Below are 16,272 nucleotides of genomic sequence, written 5' to 3'. Positions count from 1 at the left end.
ATATAGATTTATTTTTAGATATCTTATATAGATTTCTATTCTGATCTATAAACCCTGCTGGACTGGACACTCCTGCAGTAGAGGGGAAACAACTCTGACAGCAGTGCCATAAAATTCTCCAAGCTCTTTTGGCTGGATGAAACCGACATGTTGCTCACTCCCTCTGCCAGAGTATTTGGCTTCTGCACAGGGAGCGCATATCTTAACGTTTTAAAGGAGTAAGGCTCCTCAACCAATAAAACCATCCAGAGGACAGTCCTGAACTGCTGTGGCTGTGGTTAATATCTTTATATCCCTGCGCAGAGCGCTGTTTTCTCCCTTATCATACAGAGTACTACAGGCATCAGTGTCAGTGTCTGACATCAGTGTCAGTGTCTTCCCATAAGTTTAAACAACAGTTAAATATGTATCCTAACACGGTTTTTAGACAACAAAGCTTCCCTAATGAAAAGAGGACATGTAAGATACATTAGAAAGCTTACAAACAAGCATGGTGGCTATGTCTGCTACACTGTGATTGATTCGAGGATCCAGATGTTAGCTGAAAGAAGAAAGAGTATATTAATCAAAACCTGACCGCTACAGCATTTTGGTGCCTCCTGATCTATCTCCATTTTAAATGTTCTTCTATGTAGACAGAGTGGCTAAATTAGTCTTTACAGTGAAATGTGCTGCATTATTATGAGACAGAAATGGCTTCTGATCCTGACTGAACTGCATGTTGCTAAAGCTAATGTGACGTTCATTCATTGCCATGAATCATGTGAATTTACACTTCAGAACATTAATAATTGCTTACACTTATATAGCACTTTTCTGGACACTCCACTCAAAGTGCTTTACAGGTAATGGGGACTCCCCTCCACCACCACCAGTGTGCAGCATCCATCTGGATGATGTGTCTGCAGCCATAATGCACCAGAACACTCACCACACACCAGCTATCAGTGGGGAGGAGAACAGAATGATGAAGCCAATTCATAGATGGGGATCGTTAAAAAGTAGAGCTAGTTAGGAGACCAACAGGGAAAGTGAGATGCAAGTAAATCCAATTATTTTTTTCATATGTCATCCAACATTGACATTCAGCAGGAATCAAAACTTGAAACTGGTTCATCATATTTAGTAGACATCTTTATTCTGCTAAATAATTGCTGTTTGTATTGCGACCCCCAAAGGTAACTAAGTTACAAAACGGCACTGCGTACAGCAAATACAGTGATATAACAGTTAGGGATACAGCAGAGCTAAATAAAATAATAAATGTAGTAACAGACAATTGGTAGTTGTGGTAGCCTGCAAGCTATTAATGAGATATTTTTTTATGCAGAAGTTGCACCATGTGCTGTCCCACAAGCAGAGAGAGAAGTCAAACTGCCGTCAACCAAAGACACTCTGCTGCCTGTGTCTAGGGGGGGACAGCCCTCCTGGATGGAACTAGCGAAGAAGAAAGCCCAAGCATGGAGTGACAAGACAGTGGACTGAGAGCCTGGCGTCCCAGCTTACTCGGCACTGGACCCTGCCTGTACCTGTCCCTGAGTGTCTCACGTTTGCCCGCTGTCATCTCCTGAGCAGCCTGTCGGACTGGGGAAAGTGCACGTCACTGGAGTGTCTCCCACCCCAGTGCTAGGAGGCTTGTCGCAGCTGCGGACAGGTCCGACACATGTTTGTTGGGGGGAATATTGCCAATTTTTAAAACCTGGGAGCAAAATGCACCTAGATTTCTGCTTGCGAGCATGTGGCCTCTTGAGAAGATTTCCTGGGCAGATGTGTCTTGGCTGGTGCTTCTTGAAGTGCTGAGGGTGAAATGTCAGTTGTCAGTAATCTGGTTTTTTTTTAGGTGTTAAAAATTAGCTTTGGTACCTAATGGTTTTGTGGGCGGAATCATAGATGCAGTATCTATACTAAACTACGATGTCATCAATTACGCTCTAACATTATCACTTAAACATCATCAATTAAACATGACCAGTACCTCATAAATGAGGCAGTGGCTCTGTGGCTAAGGATCTGCGCCTGTGGCTGGAAGGTTGCCGGTTTCTATCCTGGGGTCGGCAGAGGAATCCTACTCCGTTGGGCCCCTGAAGCAGGCCCTTAACCCCAGCTGCTCCAGGGGTGCCGTATAAATGGCTGACCCTGCGCTCTGACCCCAAGCTTCTCTCCCTGTCTGTGTGTCTCATGGAGAGCGAAAAGACAAATTCCTAATACAAGAAATTGTATATGGCCAATAAAGTGATCTTATCTTATAAAGGTAACTATTAACAGCTGGCATTTGAAAAAATAGAACAAAATAGTGCTGGTAAATAGTATCAGAAGCATGTCATAAAGAATAATGCCCATGACAACCTTGCTTTCTTATTTACCTTAGGACTTAGCTTTAGGATGGCTACAGTAGCTGAATGTGGAAGCCATCTGAAACAGAGACTGTGTGTCTGAGAGCACTGAGAGAGCACTAAGGACATTCAGCCAGGGTTTACTTTCCACCGGACACACCTGCATTGTTTGTCAATCTGTCCTTTTACAGTAATTGCCTTGAAAAACAGCCCAGTGCCGCAATATTTCAGCACTTAAAATATGATACAGTCTCAATAAATATCTAAGAACTAGAGGGTTTGCATCTCGTATGGACACTAGAAAAATGAGACATGTCAGAGCTTACCAACAGTTAATGGATTGCGACAAGGAGGGACAATTGCTCGATTATTTTTTGAAACAGGCGCAAAGAACGAACCATGTTATATCCTGTACAAAATGAATTCTAAGTTAATTTTGGAAAGAACTATTTGTTAGAATGGGAAAACTTGCATTTAAAATTGTTAATTTAATGATGTTGGTCCAAAAAATCTTCCGAGGTTTTATGTAGATTACAATTAGGATAAGTTATTATCATTGTAAAGGAATTCAAAAGCTGCACTTCATGTATGAAGCTGGGGTAATATTTGTTATTTTGTTATATCAAGATTGTATATTTGTCACTCTGCTCTGGGCTGTCCACTCGTGTGTCTGCAGGTTTTCATTCCAACTCAGTTCATAAAGAGCTGAATAAGAACTTTTTTACTGCTTTTCAGGTGTTGTTGCTTTGAAGAAATGTAGAAAACTGCAGATACACTGCAGACACACTCCTGGACCAGGGTAGGATAGCCCTGACATAGCATCTGTAACACTATCCCTGCTCATCTCTTCTGTATGTACAAATTGAACTGTACAGTAGGATCAATCAAGCACTAGAGAGATACCTCACAGGACACAGTCAAAAAGCTCGTCCGCAAATGAAACGCACAGAGAAAGCTTCTATACAATTAGTACAAACTTTGTGAAAACTGGTGATATGTTCTCAGAGACATATGCGATGCAGTTACATCTTATGTAAAATACAACTGAAGTAAACATATCTCTGAATGACCTGCATCCTTCCTATGTGATTTCATTCTGTTTGAATTAGAAAGCACTCATCAGATTGTTCAACTGCAGCGTGATCTGTCTATTTTTAGAAGCAGTGCTGTTCACTCCACATCGCAGAGGGCTGAAGTCCACCAGCTTTTATTGGAAACTTAATAATGATCAATGAGCACAGACCAAGGGTGGCATGGTGGCTCAGTGGTTAGCATTGCTGCCCTGTATGGTGTTTGCATGTTCTCCCTGTGTTTGTGTGGGTTTCCTCTAACACATACTGGGGGGTGAATTGGCTTCTGGGAAAAGAGGCCCTGGTGTGAGTGTGCGTGTCTGGACCTGTGTACAGTATGTAGCCTGTGAATGACTGGTGTCCTGTCCAGGGTGTACCCTGCCTTGCACCTGTTGCTTGCTGGAACAGGCACCCGCTCTCTCGCGACCCTGAATAGGATAACACGGTTAGAAAAGTGATGGATGGAGCACAGACCAAGACACAGTGGTAATAGAGACTGCGTCCTTTCAAGTCATTGAGAGTCCAGACTGGACTGAAAACCAGAAGACATGGTGGCCCTCCAGGACACAGAGTGAGTACACTCTGATTGATTGATGAAGTGCAGGGTCCTCTGGAATGGCACACCGCACTCATGCCCCCTTCTGTACAAATTGCTTGTACAGCAGATGGCCAGAGAAGTGATCTAATGCTCATCTTTTGTGAAGATTCTGAATATCCTAAGCTTCAAAGAGCAAAGAGCTCAACAGTGCACACTGTCCTCTTGGGTCCTTCACACAGGTCTTCAGGTAGGTTGACCAGTTCCCTGTAGGTTAAGATAATGCCCTGATGCACACAGGGTTTCAGATAACAAGATTTAATTGTGACAGGAAGCCAACTGCAAGAGAAGTGACCCTTTAAAAAGTAATGCTGTTATGTATTGTACGCAGAAGCTGCCTTGTTTTGCTTGAAGAACTACCCGTGTAACGGTTAAAATCTCAATGCACTGCATCTGTCCAAACGAATTACTGCCTGTTAGACATTATAACATCTTTTCTTTTTCCCCCGCAGCCCTGACAGAATCACAAGGCAGCTGGTGTTAAGTCAGTGTGTGCAAAATGCTGTCTGTAGCTCAGACAAGCTGTTCGCCACAGGGAGAGTACAGGCATCATTTAACACTCCTGTGGTCAACAGACTGCTCCAGCACTACAGAACTAGTATCCCAAGAGAGCAGAACACATCCACATCTTCTGTTTTCAGAGAACAGGGGAGCAGAAGAACTGAGTGATGCACTCTGCCTATTGACAGTCATTGGAAATACTGGTAGACTAGGGTGCCAATTATATGAGGGTCTCTCGTGTCACCAGAAAATTATTCCAACAGACGTACTCATGAACGTAAACATCTGTCACATCCGTCTTTACAAAGCAAGGACTTTGGAGAAAAATAAAAGGACAACTTAAATGAGTTGTTGATGTTTAAACAGTTTGTATGTTCCGAACACGCTCCGAAATCCGCTGCAGAATCTCAAATAAAAATAAAACGCACAAGTATGTTTTATTTGTTTTAGCATCATTGCACTGGGAGTCTGTCGAGTTGAGAATAAAATTAAGAATGCTTTTGCTCACTCACCGTTAATTATACAACTGCTTGCCCTCTGTACTGTACACCTAATCTACCTGTTGGACGGTGCCTTTATGTCTCTTAGTACACTGGAATAGGCATGTTGGCTTTGTTTTATTTTGCTTCTCTCAATGTTCTCTTTTATTCTATAATTTTTAACTGTTTCATTTACTTCATTCATTTGTGTGGACCTTACTTTTTTGTTGGTGTATTTTAAAACACCGTAAGCCGATGTACAGTAGCATGCCAACTCAAGAAAAAGCTGCAGTAGACGACAGGAAAAACAATGGAATTTGAGTTTTATTTTATTTACTACATCAGAGCCATTTCCCTTGGAGTTCAACTAAGCTTAATTTTTATTCTGCACGAGTATACATTACTCGTATGTTGTGATTTAATGCATATGCCACAATTACACACGCGTCTCGGCGGTTAACTTCAGTAATTCCAAAAAATAACTCGGGTGGCTCTTCATTGCGCCCCAAGGTGGAGCTGTTACGCCGGCAGCCGGCGGTTATCTTCTGAGAAATTCATGCTGCTGCGTATTTTGCTGTTGTGGGCAGCAAGTGAGCGAATATTATGGTTTTTGAAAATAAGAGTACAATGACTGAAGCTCGGCGTCTTTTTGATGGACGGCGTGACATGATTTTGGTGATCCTGGTTGCCGTGTTCTGCCTTGGAGAGACCTATGTCATCCTAAATTCAGTTTCCTGGGCTATCACCAGCGAAGTGGACGAGGAATTGGAAATCTCTTCCAGCGAAGACGCGGCTCCAGCTCTTTTGGAGGATACTGGCAGTATATGGAAGCAGCAGTCCTACCCGGCCTCTATTTACAAAGATCATTTGGACAGGCGAAGAGGACAAAGGACTGCAGATGCCAAACAGGTTTCATCCCCGTCCAGGATGTTTTCGTACCGGAGGGAAGGGCTGAACTCGGCTGTCGCCCCGCCGCCTCCCCCGCACGAGCAGACGGCCAGGACAGCCCGGTACCTGGCGCACTACAGTGACTGGGGCTTCCTGGCGACACTTTGCACACAGGAGAAGGTAAATCACATGTCGTACGATTTTACGGGGTTTAATCATACCAACCTGGCTTTAGAGAGAAGGCAAGGGGAGGGGGGGACAGGAATTAAAATTGTACGATTCCAAGATGCCCATAACAGTTCTTGTATCATCACGTAATGCTTTACAGCTCTTACCAGAAGTATTTTTTTTTTACATTAAGTTTAAACTATTGGTTAACAATAGTCATATTAAAGAAGTCAGAAGTAATTGGTAAAAGAAGGCTCACTGCGTCCAAGGGTCTGAATTTGTAGGGAAGACGTAAATTTGGGACCTCGCCCAAATTGTAAGGGACATTTAAGAAATGATCTCGTAGCAGTTCATGGCAATACAATAGCCATACTCATTTTACTAATGTTGCATAAATGCCACTTCCATGTACACAAGCATATTGATTTCAGAGTGTCGTTACCTCACAGTCATAACATCAAAGTACAAGTTAACAAGGTGATCCACAATATTTACGCAGACACATCATGGTGAACGTTTCCTCGCTCCCACACCAGTCAGGGCTCTTGAACGCACCTCCTGGATGAATCTCTGTGGTTTAAGTGCTTCTGCGTCGTGTTATGGCTTCTCTTGTGTTCGTCAGATTCAGGGTCGGCCTTTTGGGAGTGTTTTCTCTGTGAGCGACGGGCCCCTGGGAAACAGTACAGGAACACCCTACTTCTGTGTCTCTGCCCTGCACAGCAGCGTGGAGGACCTCAAAGTCAACCCTGTGGCCTCTCTGACCTTTCCTGCACCAGAAGGAGACTACTGTAGGTAGGGCCGTTGGACTGAGGGACCGTTTAGCTGGATTGCGTGGGGATTTTTTTCCCCACAGTGAAAGAGCACTTCAGCCCTGACGTTGTTCTCACGCCAGCTGTCTGACGGCAGTCACCTCGAGACATATTTTGATGGGTTAGGAGCCTTACCTACCCCATTAAAAAGCTGCCTTGAAGTGCTGTAATACTTCTGTGACATCCTTCCCACAGGGAACTTGTAAAAACGGTGCAGCCCCCCTGGGCAGTGTGAATGTCCACAATATGGACAGTGATGTGTAAAAGAGCTGGATCCTGAACCACTCAGCCAGCCAACCACTGCATAGTCCAGCTCAGCAACCCCTGTCAGCCCATGCTGCACTCCGGCAGGCTCTGTGCAGCCAGATCTAGTGAGGCTGTAACAGCAGACAATAACAATGTGAAATAACCCTGACTCCTAGTCTCAAAACTTGGTTACAGCCAAGTCCATGGCCGTCCAGGCCAGGCTCAGACAGTGAGGGAATGCCAGGATGCTGCAGCTGGCTGACTTGCTGCGCTGTGTTGTCAGAATTACTGTATTGATCCCTTAGCATCTGAGTAGGAGGTGCTGGAAATCAAAGTACTTTTTTTAGTGGTTTGGTCTGCTGTCAGTTAAAGCAGCAGACCCTTGTTTTAAAAAAAAAAAAGTGTTTCTGGAATTTCAGACACAAGCTAGGCCTTTGAAAAAATACAGACACGTGTGGAGAAGTGTCCCTCAACCCCTGTGCTGATGATGTGGCTTCTCTTTTCCCCCAGGGAACACCTGATGGACCCGGAGGAGCCCAGGTGTGCCCAGTTAACGCTGACTGGCAGGATGCTGGCAGTGGAAGAGCCAGAGGGGGAGCTTGCAAGGGAAGCCATGTTCTCCAGGTGAGTGGGGGCTTCAGTACGGTCGCAGGCACGTGGAGAAGGTGGCTGCGGTTCTGTGCGGTGCACATGGTGATACACTGCCTTCAGACAGTATCTGCCTCCCCCTCCAGAATACTTGTAAGTACAGTTGTGTTATTGTTATAGGTGCTGTGTTTTATCAGTGAAGAAATTCTCCTCCCGGTAGGATTGTTCTTAAATCTGAGAGACAAACACTTAGTAGTGATAGGCTATACTGCAAAACTATATGTGTTGTCAGCAAGGAAATGTTCCCTGCATACTGGCATTCAGCTCTCCTTCTAGCTGAGGTCTTGTACATTGCTGTTACCGCAGTGCTTCCCCCTTTGTGACAAAGGTTCTCCTAGTTTTTCTTTGAGTTATGACCCATTGGCCCTAAATTGCAGAGAAGATCATCAAAGAAAATGCCCTGTCTTTATTTAGATGTTGGTTTGTTTTACACAATTCGGTGAAGAAATACAGTGAAACCTTCTGTGGGCTGTTCCTTAAAAAATACTCTCCATATACATGTACTTATACTGTTGTATATAAATGCACCAGTGCTGTCTGAAGGATTTTGTATCGCTATAGGCCTTTCCCATGTGCGTGGTATAAATTGGTGTCATACTATTTGAGTGGTGCCTTTTTTTTAAGGAAAACTTTATCCTGACATTATTAAGATCGCACCATATCTCGCACTGTATTATAATCTAGCTAAGAAAGACAGCTTTTGTTTGAACCGTGCAGGTAACTTTTAGCAGAGTGTCTCCACTTGTGTCTGGGTATCTGAAGAGCAGAGTCAGTGAAGTGAGGCCGTGAGGCTGTCTCATATTCTGAAGGCAATGAATAGGCAATAGTCCCAGTAACCACTGGGCCAGCTGCCCAGCTGGCATCTCCCCTTACAAAAATAATTTGCCTGTTCTGATAGACAAGTGTGCAATAGCAGACCCGTCTTGTGTGGTGTTGTTTGTGTGCATCAAAGAGCTCAACAGAAGTGAGATCGTTCTAGCCCAGAACATACCGTCCTCTGGTGGCACATATTGGAAGGTTTGTGTAAGGAGACCAAGTGTGAGTGTTCTGTCAGGCTCCCTCACAGCAACTCCTTCTGGTGCAGCACAGATGTCTCATCTTTTGCCTCAGTGTTTTACTACACTATATATGCAGACAGGCTATGTTCCTTCAGAAACTGTGAATCTGAATTGTTCATAGGTTAGTGCTAACATTATTTTTAGTTGCCCTTCAGAGGTTTAGCTGTGACAAGGAACTACAGAGAGATAGTCAAGTGAGAACTTTTTCAGTGATGGGAGGAAGCGTAGTTGCACAGAAAAAAATAGAGAACAAACAAATGAAAAATGATTAAATAACACAACATAAGACGAGAAGACTTGTAAGAACGTTAACAAGGGAAATTGTGAGGCAGGATTATTTAATCACTCAAGGGAAAGTGATCTGGGACAAAAAGATGGATAATTGGAGGTCGTTTGGCAGATTATTTCAGTCATTAGTGGCAATAAATTGAAGTGAGTTGTTGCTGAAAATGGTACCTACTCTTGGGAGATTCAATTTGATAAATTCTACATCTTAAATTGTGAGGCGGGACAGGTATGCTGAAATAAATTACAAAGATGGGAAGTTGTTTTACTGACTGAAGGCCACCTCCAGTTAATTGAAACCTCAGAAGCATTTGTCTAGTATGCAGACAGGACCAATCAATCAAAGTTATAAATCAATGGCAGAACAGTGTGTCCCCAGACCAGCTGTAGATGCCATTTTGTAAACATCATCATCATCATGGTCGGAGATCAAGAGTTCTGAACAAAACACACATTGGCACAGTGTTCCAAAAACACAGAAATTGTACAGTGGCGGGCTGTTTGTTTCAGAGTCTAAAACAAAAGATTTCCAAATCAGGAAAGCAGACGACGAAGGAATGAGACAGAGCTTAAGAGCAGTAGAATAGGATGTGGAATCAGTGGAGGATGGCGAAAGTTTAAACAGGTTCTTCAGATTCAAAGCACAAAACAGATTCATCCCAAGAATAAGCACATGCTTGAACATGTTTAATAAATCAATGAAGATATACAGAAAAGGAAAACCTTTTCTAAAATGATAAAAGGAAAAGGAATCAGTCCCCATATTTGGTGCATGTTTTTTGACAGTATTACTAAAACTAGCTTTACCATAGACTCAAGCATCTCTGCTGGGATGAGAGATTTCCTGCCCCTTTATTAAAGCCAGAGCAAGCAGAAGAGCCTGTTTATTTTTTAAAACTTAAAATGTCTTTTATTTGAAATCATATTCTGGAGATTCACAGGTGGAAGGTGTACTTTTAAGATGCTTCCCGGAGGTGCTGTGCTTCAACAGTAGTGGGTCTAACTCCAGATCAGAAGGTTATGTGTTCAAAGCACGTCACTGGGTCAGTGTTTTCTATGTGAAAGTGTATTGTAAATTTAAAAACGGGAGATGCTTCTTTATCCAACAGGTTGTGGGAGTATGAAACAGTCACTGAATGACCTCTCATTTTGAGCCTTTCTTCTAAATACGTGCTGTGGAACAGTGACCAGTAGGATCATAACAAAATGCTGTCAGTAGGCAGGCGTATTTGTGAGATATCAAGCAATATTGACTTACAATCTGAAAAAGGTTAAAAGAATTGAATTGTCTTGTATGAATGTTTAACAAGGATCAGTTTAAATAACCCGAGAGAATAAACCTATGGCTCAAGTAAGGAGCATTATGTTCACTAAATAAAGGTAAGGTGACTGCAGAAGAAAGCGGAGATCTCCACCATCCAGAGACTGTCAGACATTGTTTCTTCAAAACCTGGATTTTGATTATGAGTAAGTCTAGTTCTTTTAGACAAAAGAAAACACTGAGGGTGGCACGGTGGTGCAGTGGACTGTATTGCTGCTTTGCAGCTCTGGTTCACTGGATTCTACTCCTGGAAGGCCGTCTGCATGGAGTTTGTATGTTCTCCCTGGGTTTGTGTGGGCCTCCTCTCACAGTCCAAAGACATGCTGGTGTGTTAATTGCAGAGGTCTTGCCAGTCCAAGGACCCCTACCTGGACAGAAGAACAAACAGGGGACTCCATGAGATTTTAACCTGTTATGTCACTGCATAGTATATTTTATAATTATTGATGTAAACACCCCATAATTATGCTATTTAGGGAGATGATTAAAACAATAATAAACCTGAAGGATTACAAAACACTTTGTAATCAGCACACGTACCTCAGTGAGAGGACTGGCCCTGGTGAGTGGCACACAGCTTTTCTATTCTTGTGGAGATGGAGGGTAACAGACAGAGCCTCGAATCACCCTCTGGCTGCAGTCTTGAACCATATTTGTTTTTCAAGTAACCCAGGGCAGAAAATCCACATTCATACAAATATGTTGCTTCAAGAGGCCCTGAATTGCCTTTGTGCTCACTTGGGGATTCATCCCTCTGGTAACCAATCCAGAACTGGATGAGAGGCCTTGAGTTGGAGATGTTCCTGTATGTGCTGTTTGTGGACAGTTCAATCAGTTGGTCCTCCTCAGGGGCTGTCGAGTTTGAGCCTTCTGATGATTTTCCTTAAATGGAAATTGTATCCATGTTTTGTCCCGTCACCAGTACTCGGCCTCTGAATAGTACGTGTGAAATCGAAGGTCAAGCGGCTCTAAATGTCCAAGTATTGTGCTTGTCACCTCGGCCCTAAGTACCGCACTATCAACCGACTCCTCCACCGCTGAAAACGTGGAAAAATTTCCTTCCACGGCTCGCGCTCTCCACTGCTTTATCTTTTTTAGAAAGCCGTGCCATTTTGTTGTACAGCCGAATGGCATGTGTTTTGCAGCCCTGCTGAGGTTTGTTAAGTTTCTTCATTTCTGAGAAAAACGGTTAAATATGTGAATGTAGTTATCCAGATGCTGTTGATGAATTTAGTAGCCACCTCTGCTTTGGGCTAACCAGAAACACTTGAATAGCCGTCTATACAGGACATTTATGACAGACGGTGCTTGAGGAAAGCTCTAAGCATCATCAAAGACCCCACACACCCCAGCTACAGACTGTATGACCCTCTACCATCTGGAAAACGGTACCGGAGCATTCGGGCCCGGACTACCAGACTCAGAGACAGTTTTTACCCCCGCACTATCAAACTCTCTCACTCTCACCTCACCTCTCACCTATGATCTGAACCTCACAGTGCCTTCTTTCTTACCAAAACCTCAAACACACATTGAAATCTATCTCTACCTCACATGTCAAAAAGCTCACTCCCCATAATTCTCTATCCTTTTATTTCATTCTGTTGATGCATGTTTTTGCACATCTGATGTTGTTTTGCACATTACCTGTTGTCTCTGTCTTTCTTTTATTATACAATTGTATTGTTGTTTTTTTGTTCTACTTATCGTCTGAGAGCTAGCTAAATATCATTTAGTTATACCACATACCTGTATATGAGTATAATGACAATAAACTTTAACTTGAACTCAAACACCCGTGTTAACAGGGCTCCGTAACAGTGCCATCTGACCACAGAATGGAAAAAAGGAGCTCGGTGTGCTCTGCTCCCATAGCCTGACACAGAGAGGCACACAGCTGTGTCTGTGGGCTCTCTTCTTGATTAAACTGACCACTTTCGCTACGCTGTGAAAACGTCAGGACTCGTTTCTTTAGCAGTGATGGATTCCTGGTGTAAGATGCAGTGTGTCCACGGTACATGAACTGCAACTTCCTTAAAAATGCAAGCCAGCCTCTTTCTAGGCCACCCACAGCTCTTGCTCCAATCAGGACACGTTTGGCCTGGGGTGTAAAAAGTTCTCTAAAAATCTGTCAATCGCTTAAAACATTTCAGAACTTGGTGTTCGTTCAGATAGTTTCTTACCTAACAAAAATTCTTCAAAAATTTTGTTGTGAAAAAACCGCATAGATAAGAGGAGTTTTTCTATGTGCATCTCCAGCAATATCAGTTGACTCGTCCAACTCTACTGCAAACGCCTCAGCCAATTTGAATTTTTTGGAGTTACTGAATTGTCACATCTGACGCAAGTTTGTCAATTCTGTGAGCGATTTTTGTGTCTGACAAAAATCGAGACTTCAGTCTATTCCTACACTCTACCCCAATACCTGTCTTGCACATGTCGCTGGCGGCAGGCAATCCAGTCTCTCTGCGATGGAATATGCTCCTTTACCTTGAGCAGTGCGCAGTGCCACTGGGTAGGAAGCTTTGAAGGCAGTTTGGTTTCCCTTTGATGATTTCCTCATCAGTGTCTGTTGTCCTTTCAAAGTTCTCAGACATTCCTGGAAATATCCCGGTAGTTTGCTTTTTAAAGTGACCGTGTTTTGTTTCCAAGTGTCGCTTTGACAGTTTCATGCATCCATTTGACAGAGATCCCGAACAGATGACACACACGGGCACTCTCCCCCATTTTCTTTGAAAATAAACCCCTACTTAAGGTCCTCCTCTGAATATATCCTCAGTTTCTCTCTTCTCCGCTCACCTTGGGCTGCTGGGACATCTGTAGTTGCTTTTCTTTCACTGGTCTTGGATGAGCTGGAGGGCTGAGCAGGGTTTTTGATTGAGAAGCGATCCATTATCCCCTTAGCTGTTGTCTTTCTTGTTGCCACGTGTAATATTGACCAGTGAATATGGCCAGTTGCTATTGGTTGAGTGCCCCAACCAAATGATACGGTACGTTGATTTGTTGATGCAGAAATGAAGATCAGGGAAGCCCTGTATGACAGAGTGGTGATTGCATGAGAGCATGCAATCTAACTCATGTTCAGAGTTCGAGTTATAAAGCGTTTGTTCTTTTGTAACACATCTTAAAATGGATTATACTGTATATAGTTAATATTTTTTCCTTCCCTAAAAATGTACAGACCCCCTTACAGACAACCCTTACAGGCTGTCCAGGGTGTATCCTGCCTTGTGCCACTTGCTTGCCAAGATAGGCACAATTCCAAACAAAATGGATGTAATCTGTGAATTACCAGGAAGAAAAACAAAGCTTTTTGGAAAAGCCTACCTGCTGCTTAACCTGTGTGCCTGAGAGTGTGTTTAAAATACTGCTTTGCCTTGCAGGCATCCTGTGATGAAGAAGTGGCCCAGAGGACAGGACTGGTTCTTCATGAAGATGCACATCGAGCAGGTGTGGCTCCAGAACTTGGTTGGAAGGGTTTCCTTCATACCGCTGGACGACTACTTCAAAGCAAGCCCAGACAAGCCCTGACCTCCAGTCTCACTCTCACGCAGAGCTTTACAGAACGTGGACTGAGGTACAGGATGGGCTCATAGGCACCCATTCTCCTGAACGGCGTCCCCCATAAATAGGGAGACATTTGAACATTTGAGCTCCTGTTCAGAAGTCTAACAAAATTTGACAATCTGAGAGTAAACCAGGGCAGGGGGTGGGGCAAATTGCATGTACTAACGGTTTCAGCAATTGTTTTAAAGTCTGCCTGCAGAAACAATAAAGCTCTCTATGTATTTTTTCTTCTTGAAAATATGTTAATTTTGAGGTCTTATGCTAAAAAGACAGAGAAACAGAGATGAATTTTTGTGAGTGGTTTGTGTTGCCACCAGAAGCCCTTAATAAACTAAGAGCCTTTATTCTGTTGAGGTGGTGTTAAGTTTTTGTTCATCTATTATTATTATTATTATTATTTATTAGTGTTTGTCATAGGTAAGACTGATCCATGTTTTGTTTTGTATTGATATAAGTATCAGTAATCATTAAGATGGCAGGACAGTCGAGGGCTTTTGGAGCAGTTTTGCAACCAAACAAAAACTGAAGCTAACAAACTGAGCTCTCTAGGAAACTAGGCTACTTACCTGCTTCAAAACAAGCAACTCCAACACTCGGTATCCCTGGAGCCTCTTCAAAACTTCCAGACTCGCTAATGTAGCTTCCCAAAACTCCTAGATTCCGTATATTCACTATCGGTGAACGTGCACTTGGGGAGGCAAGGGAGGGAGGAGGAGGGTTAATGACAGCAGACATCATTCCCCCCACAGGATCAGAATTTCTCTGCTTCCTGCAACTGGACAGATGACTGAGAGCAGCAGTCCCCCCAGAGGTTTCTGGAGAATGTGCTCTCGCAATGCCCAAAGCCTAATTAATTACACACCACAGGATGCCAAGGGATTATAGCTGAATTAATAGAGAGCTAATCATCTTACAGTGCTCATTTAAGGACTCGTTTGTATCTGTATGTCTACCAATAGGGATGAACAACACAACAAACAAGTACTGGGATCAATACCAGATGCTGCATTTTTAATGCCTCTCATTATATTTCCTTGAATTTTTCTACCAGTAGTTGAATGAGCTAATAATAATTCCTTACACTTACATAGCGCTTTTCTGGACACTCCACTCAAAGCGGTTTACAGGTAATGGGGACTCCCCTCCACACCACCAATGCGCAGCCCCACCTGGATGATGTGACGGCAGCCATAGTGCACCATAACGCTTGCCACACATCAGCTATCAGTGGGCAGGAGAGCAGAATAATGAAGCCAATTCATAGATGGGGATTATTATGAAATTTGGCCAAGACACCAGGTTCCTGTCCAGGAGAGCTGATGATATGGTGTTAATCCTAGTTGAGAAAGGGCTTGTGTGTATAATTCAGAAAAACAATAGAACAGCCTGCTTTAGGTGGACAGCTGGAGACCCTCTACATCAGGCTATCTTCTGTATGTGCGGTGTGAGGCTTGCTGTTGATCTGCCTGTAAGGTAATTATTTTTTTCCCAGTTCTTTAACTTGGTGAATTTTACAGTCAAACACATTGCATCCAACCTTCCCCATTTGATCTCTCCAGCGTGCTGAGTATCCTAATGCTCTCAGAAGTGAACCTAAATCTTAACAAGGGCAGGTGGGACTGCCTTCGTTAATGAGGTAATTCTCTGCCGACGAGCCTGAGAACTTAGAGAAGTTCCACCTGGGCACTCAAATCAATTAAATCCTTAACAGAACCAATAATAATAGGTTTGAACTCTTTAACCGTTTTCAGTCCCTAAACAAGTAGAAAAGCAAAAAAGAAAACTTGTAAAGGTAGTTGAAGTAGGGAGCTGCGTCAGCATGCGTAGGCTGCAAAGGAAGAAGTAAAGGTTTATTCCGTGCTGAGAAGAGAAGAAAGGAAACACAACATTTCGGCTGTGGAGCCTTCTTCGGGTGTGAGCAAAAGGTTCCTCCCCCCCCCCCCCTGAAGAAGGCTCCACAGCTGAAATGTTTCCTTCGCTTTTTCAGCATGGAACAAACCATTCACTTGTAAAGGTTGCAACCAAGTGACTTCTTGGCTCGATTCAGGTTTCGTTGAACTAAATAGATCAGCTGTGATGAAAACCACCAGGCGTGTGGGTCCAGGACCAGGCCTGGAAAGTGCTGCTCCAGGTTACTGTGCCTGAACTGTCAAGCTGCTCACGGAATGCGCTTTGCACTTCCTCCCTCGTTCCTTCATCGCTGGCCTGAGTGCTTTGGCTGCGTGTGCTGTAAAGGCTTTTAGAGTCGCCATTTAAAAAAAAAAGGCTTTGCTTTGAATAATTAAGAAAACCTTTCCATGGGCA

The 16,272-nt window shown here is 43.4% G+C and overlaps 2 protein-coding genes across 4 annotated transcripts in view; both read left to right on the top strand.

Annotated features, from left to right (window-relative positions):
- cracdla (cracd like a) overlaps window positions 1-3,404 on the top strand; it is a 54,658-nt gene extending 51,254 nt beyond the window's left edge. For all 3 annotated transcript variants that reach the window (XM_088914938.1, XM_088914939.1, XM_088914937.1), the window contains one exon: window positions 1,331-3,404. In XM_088914938.1, coding sequence (XP_088771064.1) covers window positions 1,331-1,485 — 155 coding nt within the window. In that variant the 3' untranslated portion in view covers window positions 1,486-3,404. The remainder of the gene's footprint in view (window positions 1-1,330) is intronic.
- Window positions 3,405-5,511: 2,107 nt separating this feature from the next.
- creg2 (cellular repressor of E1A stimulated genes 2) lies at window positions 5,512-14,308 on the top strand. The gene is made up of 4 exons (XM_088913560.1): window positions 5,512-6,046; window positions 6,657-6,826; window positions 7,600-7,713; window positions 13,785-14,308. Exons 1-4 carry the CDS (start codon window positions 5,582-5,584, stop codon window positions 13,930-13,932), a joined length of 897 nt encoding a protein of 298 aa, XP_088769686.1. The 5' UTR covers window positions 5,512-5,581; the 3' UTR covers window positions 13,933-14,308.
- The last annotated feature ends 1,964 nt before the right edge of the window (window positions 14,309-16,272 follow it).

The sequence above is a fragment of the Atractosteus spatula genome, chromosome 4, assembly GCF_055471065.1.
Source record: "Atractosteus spatula isolate fAtrSpa1 chromosome 4, fAtrSpa1.hap1, whole genome shotgun sequence".
Taxonomy (NCBI): Eukaryota; Metazoa; Chordata; class Actinopteri; order Semionotiformes; family Lepisosteidae; genus Atractosteus; species Atractosteus spatula.
This window is presented reverse-complemented; position numbering and strand designations above follow the sequence as displayed.

Bases quoted from the DNA above. Each gene is read 5' to 3' on its own strand.
- creg2 (XM_088913560.1), top strand. From the start codon at position 5,582: ATGGTTTTTGAAAATAAGAGTACAATGACTGAAGCTCGGCGTCTTTTT. The intron at 6,047-6,656 runs GTAAATCACATG...TGTGTTCGTCAG, and splicing joins CACTTTGCACACAGGAGAAG to ATTCAGGGTCGGCCTTTTGG. The intron at 7,714-13,784 runs GTGAGTGGGGGC...TTTGCCTTGCAG, and splicing joins AGGGAAGCCATGTTCTCCAG to GCATCCTGTGATGAAGAAGT.